General features: G+C 35.9%; 1 protein-coding gene across 6 annotated transcripts in view; it reads right to left on the bottom strand.

Moving 5' to 3' along the window:
* The window catches only part of TBC1D5 (TBC1 domain family member 5), a 546,696-nt gene that overhangs the window by 200,048 nt on the left and 323,145 nt on the right, over positions 1-23,503 (bottom strand). For all 6 annotated transcript variants that reach the window (XM_060298634.1, XM_060298636.1, XM_060298635.1 and 3 more), the window contains 5 exons: positions 20,260-20,362; positions 13,515-13,603; positions 11,913-11,963; positions 11,749-11,818; positions 5,498-5,670 (listed from right to left, as the gene is read on the bottom strand). In XM_060298634.1, coding sequence (XP_060154617.1) covers positions 5,498-5,670; positions 11,749-11,818; positions 11,913-11,963; positions 13,515-13,603; positions 20,260-20,362 — 486 coding nt within the window. The remainder of the gene's footprint in view (positions 1-5,497; positions 5,671-11,748; positions 11,819-11,912; positions 11,964-13,514; positions 13,604-20,259; positions 20,363-23,503) is intronic.

Genomic DNA, 23,503 nt, shown 5'->3' on the forward strand with positions numbered 1-23,503 from the left:
TTAGTGATTATAAATATCAGTGAAATAGTATATATTCCTTCACGTGTGATAAATTATGCAAACTTTTATACTTCTTTCCCACTTTGAATTATTCACTAGAATTAAGTAGATCTAAGATCCAAATAATGTTATAAATTATTTTGACTGCTCTTGAGATGATTATTTTTGACAACTGCATTCAGTTGTAAACACCATATCTTACTGGTTACATTGCTTTTGAGCAATCCTTTAAGAAACTGCTTTCCCCTTTTGAATTATTCATTTTTATTCACCTTTCAGTGGGAAGAGTATATTTTTACCTAGAAAGATGTGTGGATGGTACTTTCCCTAAATTTCTGCATGTGTGACTAAGGCAAAGCATTTTCTTCTTGGCCTATCTTAAAATTCATGATTACTTTGTCAGTACAGATTCCATTTCTTCTATTTCATCAATTAATTCTTTTTGTAGGTCAAGTTAAAGATTAAAGTAGCAGAACACCCCTTCTCCACCTGCTTTCTTATTTTTCTATCCAGTGGCCTGACCTAAATAAGGCCAGTATTGGACCTGGACAAGAAGAGTTAAGCCTCAGGCAGTGGCTTATTATTTTACCTACATCTCTGATGCTGCTACCTTTGTGCAGAAGATGCTGTGCTCTTTCTGTCCTGATTCTTGGCATGGCTATGGCTCTCAGGCCCTCCAGCACCTTTGATTTTCCATTTCCTCCTTACCAGGCTGGTTTCTGATCCCCACTAACAAGACTCCTCTAATTTCGGGCCTCATACCTGGCTGGTCTTTGCTGCTTACCTGCTCACCCTGCATTTGACTCATGGTCCCATCTGGTACATAGCACCTTTGGGTACCTTAGTTTTCTACCACACTCATATTTCTAGTCAAATTAGAGTATGAATGTAGGCTCAGGAGTTCAAAGCCTGGCTCAGCTTCTTGGTAGCTAGTTGATCTAAATAAGCCTTTATAAGCCTTGATTTCCTCATCTTCAAAATGCGGATGATCACAGCATCTATCCCAATGTGTTGTGAGGATAGATAAGATAATCAACGTAAAGCCTTTAGGGACAATGCCTAGTCCACAGGAAATAATAAATATTAACAATTATTAACCAATATTTCAAATAATTTATTATACTTCCCCACAATTCTTAATCATAATTCTTCACATATTGTAGGAGGGGAAAAAAGCCAGCTTTTTCAAAAGGAGTAATTTGGGGGAAATGCCCAGTGCTGTATGACAAGGTATCATTGGCTCTTCACCTTCTAATCCCTCATTCTGTATTTTATGTTTAATACATAACATAAAGCTCATTGAAAAGAAAAGAATATTTCAATCATTAACTGTGTTTTGAATAGGAAGCTATTTCTTAACCTGTTGAGAGAGAGAATTTTTAAGGTGGGTAATTATATTGACTTTGATGACTGAGAGTTATATTTTTACCCTATGTTTACACTTCCAGTATCAGTTTAAAAAACTTGGTAGTTATACATAATCACACTGATATGTGTTATAACAAATAAAATGTGATATAAATATTCTGAAACTATACCATAATTTAGCAGATTATTTATCAATAACCAACAACCTCCTCAATTAAATTACTAGAAACCACCACAGCAAAACAACTGCTAATCCAGAAAATAGGAAATAAGGGAAATGAAAGATGTATAAAAAACATTTGGGAGATATGGAATCTATCCCATGTGTGCTGTAAAGAGCTCGTAATTTAAGAATGCCAAAGCCCAAGTGTGTTATGAGGGTCTTTCCTCAAAAGTGACATTAATTGCATATCCCATAGATGCTTATTATGTATTCTATTCATATCAAAGTATAATATGTAGTCAAAAATATACAGATTCAATATATTTAAGAGTGATAATAAAACAGTTACTCTGGCCTAGCAAAAACTGTTATTTTTAAACTTCAATTTTTGGTCTTTTTATAAAAGAGTATTTATAGTATTAAGTATTAAGAAAACAGTATTGAATCTTTGTATTTGAATCTGCTGTGATTAAGGGTCTTTTGGACTCAAAACAAGACATACTCAGGGATGGAACTGTAACAGTAATATTTTAGAGGCTTCTGCACAAAAATAATTCCCAAGTGATGAAATCACAGGACATTCTTAATCTCATATTAAAAATGAAGATACCAAACAGCAACTCTTAGAAATCACCTTGGAAAGTTGGAAATGATACAGTCAATGTTTTACTTTGGAAATTAGTAGGCATGCACTGACAGGCCCCTACAGAACTTAATTTTTAAAAAGTCTAATACTTATCAATAATTGGCAAGCAAAAGACAACTCAAGATGTTAATTATTTGAATTAACGTAAGAGAAATTTCATTTTAGGTGCAACAGGAGTAATCTTTCATAAAGTTAATGAACAACAGTATAAATTACTTTTAGGAAATATTATTTTATAATATCACTTAGAAAGTATTAAATATTTAATTGCAAATTAACTTTGTTTAACCTAAATAGTAAGTTGATTTAACATTTCCTAACAGAAAAACCAGCTACAATTATCCAGGCGACAATGCACTAAAATACATAAAATAATCCCATTAATAAGCAAACTATCATATAACATTCAAGATTTCAAGGGGTCTTACTCCCATATTTCAAGATAAATATCATCAATTTATTTAAAATTAAGATAAGCCAATTTGGAATGACTTTAGCCAATGTTTGTACAATTAATATTTTTACACTAATTATTAATTCTAATTCTGTTAAATACATTTATTAGCAAAATGCAACAGATGCATTTATATATGGCATATCTGCTACATCAGGAGACTCCCACATATATTCTCCTATAAAAAACACAAGAAAAACTACTTCTAAAAACAGGGTAATTATAAAATCATTTTCTTAAAGATAACCACACCCATATCAGAGGGCAGATTTAAATAAATTTTAATGTATCATGCAACTGCTAAGAGTGACTAAAATTAGAAACCTGGACTCAATATGGGATATAATTTCATTTTGCTAAATAACCCTTTCTCCACCATGTAAACAACTTTCTCCCAACAGCAACAGACAGTAGCATCAGCAATTATTTAGATTAATATTACTTGCATGATATAAAAGAAACAATTTCAATTCATTTCCATGAGATAAAGACCCACAAAATTTATTACCTTCAAGGACATAAAATTATTGTGCCAAATTGCTATGATCTGTTTCTAGAAGTTCACTCTCCACTTCTACACTATCTCTTGAGGACCACGGGTGCAAAGGATAACTATTATGTTTCCACTTAAGTAGAAACTTGTATGCCTCAGTGAAGCAAACATAGAAAGCCAAAGCCAGAGCTGGAAGGGTGCGTGAATCACACGGTACATCATATTGATAGAGCCATGATATCCTAATTCAGTAATTATAATGACAGATAATGACAACAAAAGCAGTGCTAAACATATATTGAATGTTTATTCCAAACTGAACACTGACTTTTATATATTATGATTTAATTTTCATAAGCATTCCATGAAGCAGGTACCACTATTTTTCATCTCCATTACACAGATGAAGAAACCAAGGCTCTAGGTGGTTAAACAGGTCTGTTTCATTTCAAAGCCTGTGCTTCTAACTGCTATTTTATATTATACTGATATTATCCTTTGGGCCCAAAGATTCTAACAGTCATCAATAGGAAATATACAGGTGAGCAGTACAGTTTAGGGTAGCATAAACACATAGGAAAATTCAACCACACTGTCCCACAAATAGAAATAATAAAATCAACTTCAATAAGTGATATGAGAAAGTAACACTCTTACACTATAAAATGTAGTACAGCCCAATTAAGAGAATGAATGACTTCTTCAAAGATTAAAACAATTACATATTTTTAGATAATGCAGATGAGATTCTATACAAAAATAAAGGGATAACTGAGTCAACTATGGTTACCACAAGCCCTAATTTTGTTAGTACAGCTGAAAATAAACTTGAAAGGATTAAGAGTAATTATGTCATGGATCATAGAATTTTATTGGGAAGGTGCTGGCTGGATATCAAAGAAGCTCTATGAATCATTATTATGAAGAGAAAGCTGACGTGAACTAATGTCTGATAAGGAAACCAGAACACACTAGTTATAAATCATTGTACCCAAGTCCATGCCTCGACCACCATAATGTGAAGCACCAGCTTGGCCAAAGAGGTAACAAACGATAGAGCACTTCAAAGAAATGATCAACGTGTCCGACATTAGTTTCTTTCTTCAATATTTAAGACCAATTTCTAGACTCGCAAAACTTCTTGAGGCTATAAAATGGATTTCTGTATTTGAGTAAACCAATTCTTTGAGTGCAGAGTAGAGAGGAATATAGAATCTGCCTCCTGACCTTGCCACGAGGTATTTTAAAATAAATCTTTACTCTATAATCACAAATATATTAGCTAGACTTTGAAGTCTAAGGAATGCCAGTTCATTAATAACGCACAATGCTGCCGAGGACCCACGTTCCCCAGAACTTTCTCACTTCCATTAGGAATGACAGAGCTGCTCTCAATGATGAAATCAAGCTTACGTCACAGAAATGAAAACAGGCATCATGAAAACAGGAGAGCAGAAATATGAATTCATATTCATTGAGCATCTACTATGTATATCTCGGTAACACCTTCTCAATTTTCCACGTTCTATCTAGTTGACAGATGGGATTTGCAGGAAACATCTACCAGGGAACTGCCCAGCACCAGACATAAATGTCATATTGTTTCTATTTAAAGGATCCTTTTGTTGTCTGTAGCACTACACACTAATTCATATTTATTAAAGTTGCTATCTTTCTAATTTGCCTACTCATGTTATAAGCCACTGAATGCATACAAACATACAACACACACAAACACACACACACACACACACCCCTAAGGGTAACTGGCCCCATATTCTGCTATAGCATGTTACAGAAGTCATCTGGCTGAAGATGATTAATATATTATTTTCACTGTGAGGGACATTTATCTTACTTTTAGAAATGCACTTCTGAGGATAGAGCAGATAAGCACACTATAAAATGGAAAGAACATGAATATCTTACAGGATAGTTTGGGTTCCGGGCTGGCTTCACTGTGTACAATCAGTGTGGACCCCACACTTCTCAGAATGCTTGGTTTAATGATCTGCTGTTGCCATCTTGAAATTCCCACTAATTTTTTTTTAAAGGGCCATTCATTTTTATTTTACACTGGCTCTGCAGATTATAGAGCCAATTCTGCCTGGATTTGAATTATGACTTCACTGTTCAATATGTGTAAGTTTATTGTAAACCTCAGTTTCTTCCTCTGTAACAAAGGGGTAACGTTAGATGAAATAGGACATATGAAAGCAATGAGCACAGAGTCTGGCACACAGAACACAAAAGGAGATATGAAATGTAATGTAGCCGGCATAGCTCTTACTCTTACTTCTATGAATCTGAAACATATAGAAACCACCATAAATCATAACTAGGTGTTGCTGAAATTTAAACGTGAATACTTACAACCCATATATCTGTGGTGCAATTTCTAGTCTGTTCAGGTGCATGTAAAGCTCAATATCATGCTTCTTTAGTAGATGATCCTGGATCTGGTTGACTTTAGTAACAATAGCAACTGTTGGCCCCAAATCCTGTGGTCTAGCAAAGGGGATAGGAGTCATCAGGGTTTCTTTCCCCTAAACACAGGAAAAATGGAACATGTCTTATTTCAATGCGAAGTTAACAAATACATGGACATCATTCTTGAACGTATTTATCAATGGAAGTTTAGAGAAGAACCAACAACTACTTTAACCAACTCAGGAAAAAAGCTTAAAATGTGGGATCATAAACTGATCGTCACATAGATGACTGTGCCCATAAAGGCCTTGAAATATCTTCTAAAAATTTTCTACTTGTATTCCCTCGACCACTTTATCTGGTGACATTAAGTCTTATAAGATAATTGTGGCTAGAGGTAGTGGTGGCCACTAGTCTATCTGTCCATGGCCAGTTTGTCTCAGCAGCAGCCATAGTTCCTAAATGGCACACTCTGAGGAAAATATATTTCTTGTGGCATAAAAGTTAAACATGAAAAAAAGTAATTGAAAACTGTCCTGGCCTTCCCTGGTGGCGCAGTGGTTGAGAGTCTGCCTGCCGATGCAGGGGACACGGGTTCCTGCCCCGGTCCGGGAGGATCCCACGTGCCGCGGAGTGGGTGGCTGGGCCCGTGAGCCATGGCCGCTGAGCCTGCGCGTCCGGAGCCTGTGCTCCGCAGCGGGAGAGGCCACAGCGGTGAGAGGCCCGTGTACCGCAAACAAAAAAAAAAAAAAAAAAACTGTCTTACTTTGAGCTCTCAAAACTATAAAAAAGTCAAGAAATAAAGCAAACCAGTACTAGAAAAGAAGACATCCTCTAACTTTCCTTTGATCAATTTAAATAGCTCGGTAGAAAGATTTTTAAATTCTTCAGACCAAAAATGTAGCTGACTTAAAAAAAAAAATCTATGTGGGCAGTACAACTTCCATTCCTGCCACCCAATATTAAGAAAGATCTGTAACTCCTTGTAATGCTTTCATGTAAACGTCAATTGCCCCCTCAAGTCTGATGATATACCCTAATATATCATGGTTGACCTTTCTTCTGACGTACAGTTCCCAGTTTCTACCTCTCTCCAATACTGGGATTTATAGCATCTTCTCTCATGATTATCTGCCTGTCACTCATCCTCAGTCTACTCTAGTTCAAATTCTTGTTTCTGTTTCACACATGCTGCTTTTTCATACAGTTCTGGTCTCAGTTTAATCTCTACTTACATGCAGTTCCCTGAGTGAGCTCAGTCATTCACAGTGCTTCAACCAAAACCCATTCTCCAAAGACTTCCTAATCTGTATTCGTAACCTAGAACTCTGGAGTGCTTCCCACACGCTCAAATGTCGGCGAAGAATGTTGGATTGCCGAAGGGTCTCGAATTCAGCAGGTCTGCAACTGAGCTCATCACCTTCCGCTCAAAAACATGTTCATCCTCTCCCATGCCTACCTCAACCCATCCTCCAATACGAACACCTGGTTTGCCAATTGTAGCTCCTCAGAACCACTCAGGGGACTCTTGTATATGTCTCTTCTTCGGCGCCAACACCCTGACTTGGGGCCCTAATCATTCCTTTGCTCCTCGTCTTGCTGCCCCCCCCCAATTTAGTCTGCTTTAAATCCATCTTCCAAAATGCCTGGTGATCTATCTAAAGCAGGTATTAGATTATGCCAGATTGCCCTCCTTAGACACTTTTTTTTTTTTTTTTTTTGGGCCATGCCACACAGCACGCTTAGTTCCCCAACCGACCAGGGACTGAACCCGTGCCCCCTGCAGTGGGAGTGCGGAGTATTAACCACTGGACCACCAGGGAAGTCCCTCCTTAGACATTTTTAATAGCTCCCCATTATTTTCACTCTGGGAAAAACAAAACGAAACAATTTGAATTCTTTAGCCAGGTCGTCAAGGCTTTCCATCATCTAGTTCTGTTCTCACTGTGCTTCCAGAGATACTGGGGATGCCATTCTTTTACCTGAAATATCCCCTCCCCACTGAGGAGCCCCCATGTGTATTTTAAGATTTGGCTCAAGTGCCAGGTCTAGTTCATTATCCTCTTCTCCGCTCCCACAGTATGTATTTCTACTTGTCTTCCTCCTAAACTGTGAGATCTCTGAAAGGAATAACATCTTTTTGTCACTGGACTGCAATTAGGGGCATAAAGATAAAAAAGGTAAGCTCTTGCCCTCATCATTTGGAGGGAAGAACTACACAGAAAAAAAGCTCTGAATTCTGCGTGAGAGCTGTGACTAATCAGGCTGGTAGAAAGCACAGAAGAGAGGAGGGGAGGGTCCTGTGTCAGTCCAGGGAGAAGGGGCTCCATCTGTCTGTCCAGGATCATTTCAAGTCTTAAAAAAGAAAAGCAGTCCTTTGGACTTCCTACAGTGTCTGCCCTAGAGTATTTAGGTCCAAAGGACATAAGACCATATTAATCTTTAGGGCTCAATTCATTGTTGTTAATTTGTATAGACAGGAGAAAGGGAAACCTCTATATTGTGCTCATTTATTATAAAAATAGTACATCCAAAACACCTTTTTCTGATTTTGTAACATCTAGTACTTTCTTCAAATAATAGGATGCTTTAACTTAAAAGGATTTCCCCTGAGCTCAGAATACTTTATAGTAAAATCTCTTAAACTTAAAAAACTTGAAAGTAATGTTTCTGATCACTTAATGCTAAACAGCACACAGCTTATCTAACAGTAAAAAATCAAAAACAGTGAAGATAGAGTAAATGTAAAACACTTCCTTATCTTCAGGATTTCTTATTATAAAGAATGCTACTTGCATATGACATATATGATCAAATGAGACAGCCACAACTACCGATAAAACTGGAAAACTTTTCTAACCACTTATTAGTGGTACGCAAAGTGTGTTCTACAGATCATTGCCAGGCCACAGACTGAGCAATGCAGCAAGATAATGATTTCACACCATTATGCAAACCAACACACTGCTTCCTCCATCAAGAAAGTCTTACTATAAAATGTACGTCGCTAAACTAGCCAGCATGCACAGTGATATGACTGAATTTTCTGGCAAACTAGAAGACCTGCACGATGGGTGATACATTAATTTCTCGAACTTCTTTTTAAAAAGATGATCGAATCATGAAAAAGAACAAAAAGGGAGGATGAAAAAGGGATTCACTAGATACGCTTTTTAGGAATATATTATGCACTGATACACACAAATAATTAATATAAATTCTCAGAGGTCACATCTATGTGTTCTTTGATAAAATAAATGTCTTTGTGTTGTCTTACCATTCTCATGACATGATTCAGTGAAAGCAATATGAATAAGTAAAAGTAAAAACTGGCAGCCCTCTCATTTTTACCATTCAGTTTCTCAGATGCTGTGAATCAGTTATAAAATACAAAATGACCACTGCGTAAAATGATCATGAGGCCTGTTAATTAAATGTCTTCAAAAACTCTGCTCAAAATCTGATGTTCACATACGTCTATGACTCCATCAGATCACCTGCTGAGAATATAGAGCTACTGTTCATCACACATGCTTACAGCAAACTTCCCTTGTAACAACCCTTACGGAATGGAGCATGGTGATATACAGCCGGAGGAAGACTTTATCACCTAAGCTCGGGGTAGACAAACTTTCCCTGGAAAGAGCCAGATGGTAAACATTTGAGACCTTCCAGGTCATACAGTCTGTGCTGCAACCACCCAGCTCTGCCTTTGTAACGAGAAAGCAGCCGAAGACAGTAAGTAAACAAGTAGGCATGGCTGTATCCCCACCAAACTTTTTTTATGGACATGGAAATTTGCATTCTATATAATCTTCACGTCACCAAATACTATTCCTCTTTTGATATTTTTTTCAACCATTTAATAATGTAAAAGCCATTTTTAACTCACAAGCCTTACAAAAACAGATGGCAGGCCAAATGGGCCTGCAGGCAGTAGTTCGCCCTGACCTCGACCAAAGGCATAAAAAGCATTAGTTATCCATCTCATTTGCTAAGAGACGGAGTGAAGGGACTGAGTAATACGTGGTTTCTAACTAGAACTCATTCAATTATACTAACATAAAATAAATTAGTCATATAGAAAATAATATACCAAAAACTCTTAACAACAGCCCTTGCCAGAATAATTTGCAATTTTTCCAATAAATGATCTCTAAGTTAGCATATATGGTTGTTTAAAATGACAGTTAATTCGGCAATACCACTCCTAGAGATATGCCAAGAGAACTGAAAACATATGTTCACATAAAAGTTTGTATACAAATGTTCCTAGCAACATTATTCTTTTTTGTTTGTTTGTTTGTTTTTTGTTTTCTTTTGTTTTGTTTTGCGGTACGCAGGCCTCTCACTGTTGTGGACTCTCCCGTTGCGGAGCACAGGCTCTGGACGCGCAGGCTCAGCGGCCATGGCTCACGGGCCTAAGCGCTCCGCAGCATGTGGGATCTTCCTGGACCGGGACACGAACCCGTGTCCCCTGCATCGGCAGGTGGACTCTCAACCACTGCGCCACCAGGGAAGCCCGCAACATCATTCTTAATAGTCAAAAAGTGAAAAGAACCCAAATGTCACCAACTGAGGTATGGAAAAACAAAACGTGGCATATATCTATGCAATGAAACATTATTTAGCCCTGAAAAGGGATGAAGTACTGACACATGCCACAACATGAATGAACAGTGAAAACATTATGCTAAGTGAAAAAAGTCAGTCACAAAAGGTCACATATTGTATGATTCCATTTATATGAAATGTCCAGAACAGGCAAGTCCAAAGGAACAGAAAGTAGATTAGTGATGCCCAAGGCTCTAAGGAGGGGGAAATGGGGAGTGACTGCTAATGGGACTAAAAGGATTTCCTTTTAGGGTGTTGAAAATGCTTTGAAATTAAATAGTGGGGACATTTGCACAACCTTGTGAATATACTAAAACCCAATAAATTGTACACTTTAAAAAGGTGAATGTTACGGTATGTTAATTATTTCACAATAAAAATTACAGTTAAAGAATAAGGGTAAGAGGGAACCCTCCTACCCTGGTGGTGGGAATGTAAATTGGTATTGCCACTACGGAGAATGGTATGAAGGTTCCTTAAAAAACTAAAAATAGAATTACCATGGGATCCAGCAATCCCAATCCTGTGCATATATCCAGAGAAAACTCTAATTCAAAAAGACACATGCACCCTAATGTTCACAGCAACACTATTTACAAAAGCCAGGACATGGAAGCAACCTAAATGTCCATCAACAGAGGAGTGGATAAAGATGTGTACATATACACAATGGAATATTACTCAGCCATAAAAAGAATGAAACTGGACCTAGACATTGTCATATGAGTGAAGTAAGAGAAAGAAAGAAAAATATCATATGATATCACTTATACGCAGAATCTTAAAAAAGGGTACAAATGAATTTATCTACAAAACAGAAATAGAGTTACAGATGTAGAAAACAAACTTATGGTTACAGGAGGTGTGGGGGGGTAGGGATAAATTGGGAGATTGGGATCGACAAAATCACATTACTATACATGAAATAGATAACTAATAAGGACCTACTGTATAGCACAGGGAACTCTACTCAATACTCTGTAATGGCCTATATGGGAAAAGAATCTAAAAAAGAGTGGATCTATGTATACGTATAACTGATTCACTTTGCTGTACACCTGAAACTAACACAACATTGTAAATCAACTATATTCCAATAAAAATTATTAGGAAAATAAAAAGAATAAGGGTAAGAGAGAGTAAGGATAAATGGTATTGATGCTAAAGATATAAATTCAATTTAGTGATGCATTAGTAAAAGCAAAACAACCTATTCGACACAGAGTTTATCTACATACTTCCGTGCCTATCAACTCACCAGGACAGCACAGATCAAGTAGATAAATACTCTTTTCATTCAAAGTTTATAATAGCTTTTATGAAATTATGTTGCATGCAAAATATATGCACATATAAAAGAAAGTTTCTATTTATTTATATGAAAATTTTTATATTACCTTTGTAAATCTGTCAACAATTAGAGATATGATTTAGACCCCCAGTTCAAACTTACTCCACAGGTATCTTCATATTTTCATTTTTTTATAGTGATAATAATGGCTTTTATTCTGATTATATGTTGTTACTAAAATCATTTGTTCCCTCAAATATATTGAAAAGATCTGTACTGTAAGATTTACCTTTTGACCATCATGCTCAAAAGTAGAAAACCAAGGTTCAGCAGTTTCCATAAGTTGTGAGAACATTGCACTAAAAATTAGAAAAATAATATAACGCCTATGTTAAATCTTCATTAAAGTAAAAATGGTGTAAAAAAATAAAAACAGAAAGTTTTTGTACTTACTAGGCATCATGTTCCAGATACTCAGGGTTCAAGAGAGTTTTCATTTCCTCACTTAAAAAAGCGATACAATCAATCAGAATGTGCAATTTTTTAATTGAAGGAGATGCAGAGGTTGCCTTATTCTATACTCATAAGCCAACTTTCATATAGTGTGTAAATGAAAAAGAGTTAGCCTTTTTTCAATAAAAAGAGCAACTCCATTAACAAACGAAATCATTTCTTTCTATAAAGATCAAAAACAAATCAGCTGCCTGTCTGTACCACAATGAGGCAACTATCTAATTATTCCAAATAACAAAACTGAATGTGACAATACATTCCTTGAATGTGCCTGATCTAGAATCAACTGATTATTCCACAGTCTATCACTTGTCCAAAACGAAACAAAAAAATATATAGTTACTGGTCAAATATCCCATATTAAAATAGTAATTTATTTTCTTTCAATGGCTTCTATTTTTATTATGTTTTAACATCAATTAATCAGTGACAGCACCTCTTCCAAATCTATTTTCGTGCTGCTTTTACTTTATAAAGGATTGAAACAGTTAAAGAAGCATGTAGAACTCATTTAAAAGCTATTTTTTAAAAAAGCAATTTGCAATCGTGTATACTTTCCTATGGAGTATATTCTGCATATGTGTTTTTAAAAAGATAAAACTGGCATGAAAACAGGATCCCAATACTAACTGCAACCTTATCATACTTCAGAATAACTGAGGCAACAGCAACTAAGATATGGTTACTATAGTCAGATCCAATAAATTTAGTATAATTAGAAAAACTCAAAGGAACTAGAAGATACTAATCTACAATATAGTAAACAAAAGTTGATTTGACAAATGCCCTAATATATGTTCAGCAAAATGGATGGCTACATTTGATGAATAAAGATCATATAGATAAACACATGAAATATTATATGTTAATCCATTGTTTTCGGCACAGAGAGAGGCTAGCCTGTGGAATATTCCTGAGGAAGTTTTATAATCCCTCAGCTCTCCAGTCCCAAGATGCTTCCCGGCTGCCTCTCTGGCCCATCTAGTTAGGGTATCTTAAGTTAGAAAATAAATTCTAACGATCGGCCTAAGTTAAATACAAGATACACTAATTTATTAACTCAGCAAATAACTTCAGTAATTGTATCTCAAAAACATGAGAAGTCATTTTGTTTCTTTATACTGGGGTTCTTTGGGGGACTGTTCTATTTATGAACTGAACTGAGTCTGGTGAGGACAAAATATCTCACACATAAGGTTCTCTTACAGCTTACTGTGAAAGAATGGGCCACTGGAGGATAGAACGTATGAATATTAACAATCATCAGCACTTTGCCATTACAACAAAAATTTCCTCTTCTTGATCCATCAGTTACATGTCTTCCTTTGGTACAGCTCTAAGACTTGCAAAGATATTTAGAATTCCAAGTTTGCCCCATAGCTGAAATGGGATTACAGTTATTAAGCGGAATTAATCATCAGCCACATGAAACACAACCAAATGTTCACAATTTACAAAATACCTTCAATAGAAAAGGTGTTGAGGTTAAAAAAGGATTACAGCAGGGCTGACAAAATAGATGGAGCTCATATACAAACTTGCCTTGGCTGTGCAGACTCACTGGCATGAAGAAAGGCTTGGTGGTCACAGTGGAGGGTGAAGACCATTGGAGCCAACAGCTCGTGCATGCCCTGAAATAGAGCCAGAGAAAGGGATGGGGGCATGTCCGGACTCCACTGGTGGACAGACGGGCTCAGCTAAAAGCCTCTGCAGCTGATCCCCGCCCCAGGCATTTTCGTATTATACAGAAGAGCATAAACATAAAAACCTACAAAGTGAGATTTTATTTAGTTTTAGAACTTGACTCCAATTCTACCACAGCAGGTATTCTTCTTTAAAACATGGAGAGCAGTTCTCTTTTAAATGACACAACAAACAATAAATCGGCATGGTAGACAACCTTGCACCTGTCAGTTGCTTCAGGATGTGTACTCATAAATATGAATTTCATTTATGCAAATTATAATCATATGCTACAGTGTAAAGATCTGCAGTAAGAAGGGCAACTAAGAACTGTAGACCTAAGGAAATTACATCCAATGTTTTCATTATATAATGGCTCAAAATTAGGATGTCTGTAGATTTAGGAAGAGCTGAAGTCAGCTAGCTGGAAATGCTGGATAATAAAAGAAACAACCTTTAGCAGGTATGAGAGAAAACGAAGTTTTTAAAGTACGATTTTCAACATGTTTAAGCCAAGATGGCCATAATTTTCTTTCCTGTCTACTTCAACGATAAGTTTACTTTTCAATTCATTTAGTGATTTCACCAATACAACTTTTTTTTTCCTTATATCGTGTTTACCTGTGGATTACATACATAGGCATAGAAACAAAAAGGTATATTGGTTACTAAGTTGCCTTTCAAAGGAGTATTATAAAAATCCATTATTTATCCATTCTTGTGAGGAAATAAGATATTCCACATCAGTGACCCGCCTTGTTAGCTGAGATTTTTTTCCCTACTTAGGCATCAAAAACATATTTTCGCAAGTTAAAAATGGATTGTACTATTTTCTGCCTCTTAAAGTGTGTCACTATTTTCCTTTTGCCTACGATGATCTTTTACAAAAAAAGAAGACAAAACCCCGCTTCTACAGGAAATAACAATAAAATACTGAAGCCGAGAGAAGAGAGAGTTTTTGCCGAGGTGATTAGAGAAAATCTCCTGTGATGGAAGGACAGCCACACGGACCTCTGCACGGTCTGGCAGCTCTGTGCTGTTCGTAGGACGCTAGTTATTATCATAAAGTAATACAAAAGGAAACTCTGTCAGAGTTCATTTATAAGTTATCACTAGCCTTGAATGAGAAGGACTTAATTACACTTTTTACAAAATTATTTATGATCCATTGACAATTTACTTGTGATTTGGGACAAATTACCACACATCACTTCAATCTTTTTAGGTGACCGTCTCCTACTAAACAAATCTTGAAAAGACTATTCCTTAGAAGAACTTGGTACACACCCATAAAGAATGGAATTAAGTGTTGCTAATGTGCTTTAAAATCATTATGAGGGGTTTATTCTTCTAAAATAATCTCAAATTATTCCAAAGACCAAGTGACATAATTTTAATCATGAAAGTTAATAGTTACTTACTGCACAGAACTACAGAATATCTAAAACAAAAACAAAAACAAAAAAAAAAAGGAAGGAGGGAAGGCAGGAAGGAAGGGAAGGAAGGCCAAAAGAGAAAAGGAAGAAAAATTAAAACTGTGATAGATATCTTTGCGGTAATCTTTTTTGCTTATTTCTGATAATTTCCTTAGGATAAAGTCCCAAGAAGTAAAATTTCTGGGTAAATGAGCTAATAAGACATTTGATATATACAATTAACCTGCCCTTTAGAAATAATTCCCTCATTTTAGGGCATAAAAATCACCATTTCACATACCCTCATCTTTATTTGTAGTGTTTTTTAAAAATCCTGTCAAATTCTACAGTCAAACAGTTGTTTTAACTTATTTAAATGCTAGTGAGGTTGAAGACAAACATTTCAGTGGTCATTTTTATTTAATGAATTGCCCATTTTCTCCTAATGAAGAGTCTCCCTTCTCCTGATGATCCGTAATAGTTCTTCAGCAATTCAGGAAATTAACCCTTAGTTATTTTTGTTACAAACACTTTCCCATGTTTATAACTTGCCTTTTAATTTTGATTATGTCATAGTAAAGCTGTATACTTTAAAACAGTCAAATCAATAAATAATCATCTTTCATGATTTCTTATTTTGCTTTTATGGCAAAAAGACCTTCCTCATATTGAGATTAGATTAAATATACAGGTTCCTTTTTTACAGCTAATTCTTTACCCACCTGGTATTTAATTTTGCCCTGAAGAATAATATGTATTTTTCCTTCCCAAAGTGTTAAACTAACTTATTGAATAATCACAATTTATTGAATAATCCGTCTTCTCCCAAGAGTTCTGAAATGTCATCTTTATCATAAGCTGAATATTTAGCTCTCATTTTTTCTGAGTTTTTACTAGTATTCCATTGGTTTATATACTCTTAACAGGAACTTTACTACTGTAATGTCTTGAGCTGTAAAATACTCCATTTCCCCATATTTTCTATTCTTTTTCTCAAAATTGTCTTGCCTATTCTAACATCTTTTCATCCACATGAAAATGTAATTTAGTTACATAAAATGCTAAACAAAATACTGCAATTTTTATTGCCATTGCATTAAAATTAACTTGAAGAAAACAGACTTCTTTAAGAACACCAGAGCTTCCAATCCAAAAATATGTGGAACTGCATAGTTTTTATTAGGTTTCTTACTAGGCTTTGGGTGTTGGTGTTGGTGGTGGTGGCGGCAGAGATCTTCTGAATAGAACTCTTCCCTGCAGTATGCTTTCTAACTAATTAAGGCTGGTTTAATACGAAAAGGTTCTTGCCTAAATGTATCCTCTCACCTTCCCTGAACATTCTCTTCCCTCTAGTTTCTGTGACACTCCTTTCTCCAGATTTTGCTCATGCATCATTCACCTGCATTTATTCCAAAAATTATCTATTAACTACCTATGACGTGCTGGTAACACAAAAGTGAATGGAGTGGGCAAACTCCTGACCATTATGGAGCCTGCAGTCTAAACAGCAAGACACACAATAATAAAATGAGCACAGAAGTACTGTAGGTTATAAACTGGGACAAGTGATACATATATGTATATGTATGTACATACATACACAGACAAACCCAGCTCCTCCTACAGGCTCGGCACATACAAGGTGCTCACTGCATAGTGACTGAATGAATGAAATAGCTTCCACTCAGTATAGTGAGGGGTAGATATTTCATTTATCAACACAAGGGTAAAAGCTGAACTACGATAAGATGAGAAATGGAAAAGAATCATCCTGAATTATATTTCAATATTTCCCATCAATAAATAAGTGCTTTTTGCATAATGGAAATTAAGAGTCCCCTGAATACCATTAAGACGATCTTTTACACATTCAGTGTTGACTTCCAACCAAACTAGGGATATTTTTCTCGAATAGACTTGTAAGAGATTACTTGTTTTACTCTCAATTCTAGACTAGTAAAAACCTGATTAATAATTACAAGTGGCAAGCGAACAGACATCTTTAAAGGAAAAGAGGACTATTTGGAAAGAATGATCATAAATTCAATGTGCTGTAAATCTGACAAAGCATAATGAAAAAGAATGCATTGTCGGTACACTTCTTCGTTCCCAAGATGTGCATTTTGCGTCCATCCACACCATTAGCGTTTCTGCTTGCTTACAGCCTTTTTCCCTGCTGGATCCTTAGTAGTCACTGCACTCCAAACTCATGCCAGTTGAAAAGAAAGGTAACAAAGTTTTCCTCATCAACAGCCTGTAGGCTCACAAAATTGAACGTGTTCTTTTATCTGCCTGTGTTCATTTAGCCCACCAAGCAGTCTTTATTAAAGCTGAGGCATCAGGCAGTCAAAGTTCATTAATACCATTTATATAATCTCTGCAGTTTCAATTAACTCAGCAAGACATTCTACTACATGATAACAGTCTCATTAATTCAATAAAATCCCATAACTATTAACAACATGGTCGATGTTAAACGGGGTGTCACCTAGTACAAAATAATAGCTTTAGCAGCTTGTGATGAAACTTAAGATTTTTTCTTAAATTTGATCTGGCTAAAATATTCAGTCCTTTTACAGCAAGGGATTATTCCTATGTAAAGAATCTATAGAATTTTTAACATTAACAGGGAGTAATTTAAATCTTAAAAAGTGATACACAAGAGTAAATTAATAACACTTTCCTATTCAGTAATTGATAGACTTTGTCTAAATGATCAAGAGTCTGATCTGTTTATAGGCTTCCTCACAAACGCAGTGGGCTGCGTGCCTCACAAACGGTGGATGGTGCAGTTACGATGTTTTGGTTCCTTGTCCATGGAACTTGCTTCCATTATTATAAGATTTCCTGAATCTAGATTTTTCTTTCTCAATAGAAAAAGAGGAAACAAATGTATAACTTGGGATAATTTTATTCCGACTTGATTTGTTATCATCAAATCTTTTACTGTGAGATATTTCCAAATATTTGAAAGAGAAGAGGGCACACTGAGGAGACAGGCTTGATGACAAAAGCCAACACAATGAGAAGAGGAGAAGAGAAAAACAGAAGTAAACCTGGATCACTGGTGAAGAGCCTGAGGTACTGAACTAACAAATGCTGTGGAAACATTCTGCCCCCAGACTTCCTGCAAAGTGTGTTAATAACGTCCTTAGACTGTAAGTCATTCTGAATGGAATTTTCTGTTATTTGCTTCCAAAAAATCCTGATATACTGATTGAGATTTATTTTCTCCCAGTCTCCTTTTTGGTTTGTTTTTGGTCTTTGCACTTTATATCTGACCTGAATAGCCTGTCTTGCTTGGGAAGACCTTTCCTACCCTGAGATTATAAAAAAAAAAGTTCTCCTAAATGTTTTTTCCAGAATTTTTATGTAATTTTAGTTTTTATAATGATATTTTTACTCCATCTGGAATTTCTTCTCCCAATAATGGTATAATTTAATCTTTTTTAGATAGAAAGCCAAATACAGCACGTCAATATCCTTTTCCCATTGAAAGAAAATGTCCTATCTTATATGAAGATCTCATTTACAACTGAACCTGTTCTTAGCTTGTTCCACTGATCTATTTCTCAGTTCCCACATTATTGTCGCATTGGTTTGATCACAGAACATTTATAACAGTTTTCAGATCTCCCTGTGCCATTCTCCCCTTCCCCTGAATTCTGTGGCAGCTCCAACATATTTAATACTGACTGTAGCAATGATCACCATCACAGCCACCAACATGAACTCATAATGAGCACTACATGTCTTTAACTCTACAGAGTCAATACTATTATTGCCCTCATCAACGAAACTAAGGATTAGAAAAGTTACATGTGTATATTGTCTAAGACAAGGTAGCTACTTAAAGTGTTGGAGCCGAGATTCAAATCAAGGGATCCGAGTCTAGAGCCAGTGATCTTAACCACTAAGCTGTATTATCACCATTAAAATGACTATAAAGCTTCTTGGTGTAAAATTTAAAATCACTGTGCCCGGTTTTTAAAAACCATATCTCTCACTTAGACTATCAATGGAATGATAACACATTTATATATTAATTTGGGAAGAAGTAATATTTTTACTTAATGTCTTCCCACCTAAAAACACGTTATCACTTTTCTATTTATTCAACTCTTGCTCCAATAACATTTATAGTTTTCTTCATATAGCTTTTGATTTTATATTATTACATTTATTTTTAGACATTTTATAGTTTTGGTTGCCATTATGAGTAGGATATATTTTTCCATTTCCCATTCTAAAAGCTAAATATCACCATGTAATTAATATAAAGACATATTATTAGTATCAAAACTAAGATAAAATTAGTTCCCTTGGATATTCTATGTACACAATAACAAATACATTATTTAGGACAACTGTAATATGACCTGATTTATTATCTTTAAACAAATTAAGTCTATCTCAAATTAAATACACTGCTCTCACCATGCAGATGTTCTCTGTTATATTACACTGAATTTGGGTTGTCATCAGTTGGATGTCATAACTTTGGATTGTTGGAGAATTTATTAATATAGTTTGAATTCTCACTTAATATGCATTTTGAGAAATACATAAAAATATCTAACTTTGCGTATTTTTATTGGAACCCCATAAGGTTAAATGAAAACCTAGATACTTCTTTATAGATTAAATTAAAAATTTACATTTTGAAAAGAATAAACATAATCCAATAATCTTCTTTAATAATGAGATGAATTAAACATCAAGATCACAAGAATATCATATAAATTTCAGAAAGTTTAAAGGAACTTTCTGCAGTTATATTACTGGTAGATTTTGAAGAGTAAAAGGACATTTGATTATTCTCTACATGACATGCCACATATTTATAAATGCTGTACTTAGAAACAATATTTATATATACAACTCTGAAAAGCTTTATTACTAGATTGCCTTCAAAGATGCTGTTTATAAACAAACTCTCAAAAGTTGAAAGCAAAGATTGAATGCCTCATAGAAGACAATTTGGTGGAATGTCTTATAATAAGGAAGAAGCATATGTGCGTCAATGAGCTTACCTTTCTCACCATGCAGCTGACAAGCAGCTCTTTGATTGCTTTACTATTATGATGCAACTTTGGATACAATAAAGGCTACATTATTGCTCTATCATTTGTCAAGCTGTATAGAAAATTCTGAGTCAATGGATGCCACCTGTACGATATTTTCATTACCTGCTTATAAAGCAACTGCTCGTTTTCTCTAGCATAACAGAAAAGAACATCTGTAAGAATTTTTCTCACATTTTCTTGTTGGAAAAACTGCATTTCAGGAAACCTGAAAAAAGAAAACACAGGATTGAAATCGGCTAGCACAATTCCAAGAGTTACCCTCAAATTCTCATCTCTGAGAGGTGCCATGGGCAGCTTTTGGTTTTAGTACAAGTCTGTATTTGCCAGGCAACTTATGCCATAGGTGGGACTCATGTGTTAAAGAAAAAAGGGTGAGAAAAAGGGAAACTACTGGATACCCTTCAACATCTAAATATTTCAAATGTCTTCGTATGTAAATGTCATCATATGCATGATGAATACAACAGTTTTTAAGCAAAACAAATTATAGCCTGTGCATTTGGTGTGGGGATTGCTTTGTTTTACCCCATTTGGTATACTGTGATTTTGTAAGTACCAACTTTGTGAAAAAAAAAATCATTATCCTATTTTTTTTGATGCAAATACCATGATTTAAATTATTATACATGACCACACCATTAGTTTTATCTGATTAAAACACAGACTTCAAATGGACTGAGTTAGTCAGTATTGCTTAAGTGATCTCTGGATCAAAAATTCTACCAGGTGCTTTGAGGTAATGTGAAATACAAAAGGGCAAGAGTATCCACCTGAAAGGAGCTTAAATAGTTGTTTATAATGCAAGAATTTACGACTGCAACAACCCAAAGAGCAAATACAGAGCAGTGCAATACACAGTGAATATACAGTCGACCCTGTGGATCCCTGGGTTTCGAATCTGCAGACTCAACCAACCGTGGATCAAAGATGTTTGGGGAAAAAAAATTCCAGAAAGTTCCAAAAAGCAAAACTTGCATTTGCCAGCATGCCAGCCACTATTTACATGGCATTTACATTGTAGTAGGTATTATAAGAAATCTAGAGATGATTTAAAGTATATGAGAGGATATGCATAGATTATATGAGAATATTACTCCATTTTATACAAGAGAGTTGAGCACCCATGGACTTTGGTATCTGTGGGAGTCCTGGAACTAATCTCCTATGAATACCAAGAGACGAGCCTATAAGGGAAGAAGGAATGTCATCTAGAAATAAGCAGCAAATGGGTTCAATCACAAAAGGTTTGAACAAGAATTTTTAGGAGAGGAGGAACATGGAACATCTGTGGGAAAAGTAACCAAATCAGAAGGAAAGCTATGAAGACATAGAAGGCAAAGAGTATTCCAAATGCAGATCACTGTATGGTATTAGTAATGCAAAAGGAAAGCATCAATATTTCTGTGAAGTACTGCCACTTGGCAGCAGGGCAACAGGACAGAAGAAAAGGTGGGAGGTGTAGAAAAGAGCTTTGAATGCAGTATTTACAACTGAGGAAAAGCAACAGAGTGACTCTACATTTCTGAATAGGGAAGTACCAAAGAAGACAGTATTTGAGTAACCCTAAGTGGGATTAAGCCTGCAGGAGGAGAGACTGCAGGAAGGAGATAAGAGGACATTATACTGAGGTGAAATGGAAAAATCACAAACCTGAGAAGAAAAGCTGAAGTTCAGATCCCTGTTGCATAATTGCTGGCTGTGCGACCTTGAGTAAATGGCTGCTTAACGGCCTCATCTATAAGTAGCGATAATAATACTGATCTTGTGATGAAGATGAAATAATGTGAAAGCACCAAGGACAGCGCCTGGCAGCAGACGTTCAGGAAGAGAAGTGATTGCTAGTCTCTGAGTACTGGTACTTTAGGTGATGAAGATGTGAATGGGGTCGCATTGGAACTAGAAAACACGAGAATATGTAGTAAATACGCAAGAGGCTGAAAAGGAGGAGCGCCTAGAGCACGGAGGCACGCGGCATCACGGAAACAGAAAAATCTCCTTCGTTAGTCTCGTAAAGGCAGCAGTGGTTATTTTATTCATATTCTGATGGTTCACTGCTTCCTATCTCTGGCAACCTCTGCTCTTTTCTGCTTCCTTCTGATCCTCTTCGGGCACCCTGTGAGAGTGAGAACTTTCTCTCCAGTTCAGGCGGTTTGTGAAGCATCTCTTTCCTGGGCCTAATTTTTATAATAAATTACAGCCTGTTTCATCTTCCTCTGTTCATTTGACTTTTGCTTGAAATTCCCTTGGATGTACAATTTGTCCCCAGACACAGGTATCTGACCTGTTCTCTACCAACAAGGAAGCCTCTCCTTTGGGGGGCCGGTAATCAACAGTCCATGGGTCTGAACAACGTTATCTCAAGTCCATGCCTGAGATGGATGGCCCTCCAGACAGCCATCCAGATTAATGTGATGGCCCTCCAGACAGCCCAGACTGAAGCTCAGGAGTCTGACTAGGCACAAGTGACCATAGCTCCTAAAGAGGAGAGAAATTACCTGAAAGTAGATTCAGAGCAAGAATAATAACTATATCTTAGAAGCCAAAGAAGTTCCAGAAAGGTGTCAAATGCACTGAAGCAGGAAAGAAACAGAAAAACTTGTTAAATGACTTATTTGGGACAAAAGAAAACTGCTAAAACCTTTAGATAGTCAAATATCCCAAATTAGAGTAATCAGGATGAAAGATAGGTAAGTAGTTAATAAAATGCTGGAAAGAAATTTCTTGGGAAAACTTAGTCACTAAAGTAAAAACAGAGTAACCCTTCTGAGACGAAACTGTTTCCCCTCCTTCCTCATCAGATGACTTAAATCTAGCCCTGTCGTGAAGTAGGCTTCCTGTCCCAGGATCTGGACAGATCACACGGATGCGTGATTTTGTGTGTCCCCTTCCATAACTATGCTTTGGAAACTGTCTATGAACACTGGCACCACCAAATTCCCTACAGTCACTGCAATCTGAATGGACTATGGGAGAAAGTACTAAAACCTACAACATTCACTTTGTAACAAATATCCATGAATTATATAAAGTAAGAATTTAATATCTTACTACTAAAAATGTAAATTATATTACATATCAATTCACAGTTTCCTTTAAATGCATACTAACCACTCGCAAGACTAAAAACTAGAGATCTATAAGGATCAAATTGCAGGTAGATAATTTAAATCACCCACTTTTAGCAAATACCCAATCAACTGAAAACGCGTATTAGGCAGACAGAGCATATCTATGGGATAGCACACCATCCACAATTCTAGTCTACAATGCTGAAGTGTCAATTTAGGAAGTTTCAGGATATCCTCTTTTTTAGAAAAGTGTGAGGTGCTCTCTAAATGCTGATGAA

This window comes from Globicephala melas, chromosome 4 (assembly GCF_963455315.2).
Source record: "Globicephala melas chromosome 4, mGloMel1.2, whole genome shotgun sequence".
Lineage (NCBI taxonomy): Eukaryota > Metazoa > Chordata > Mammalia > Artiodactyla > Delphinidae > Globicephala > Globicephala melas.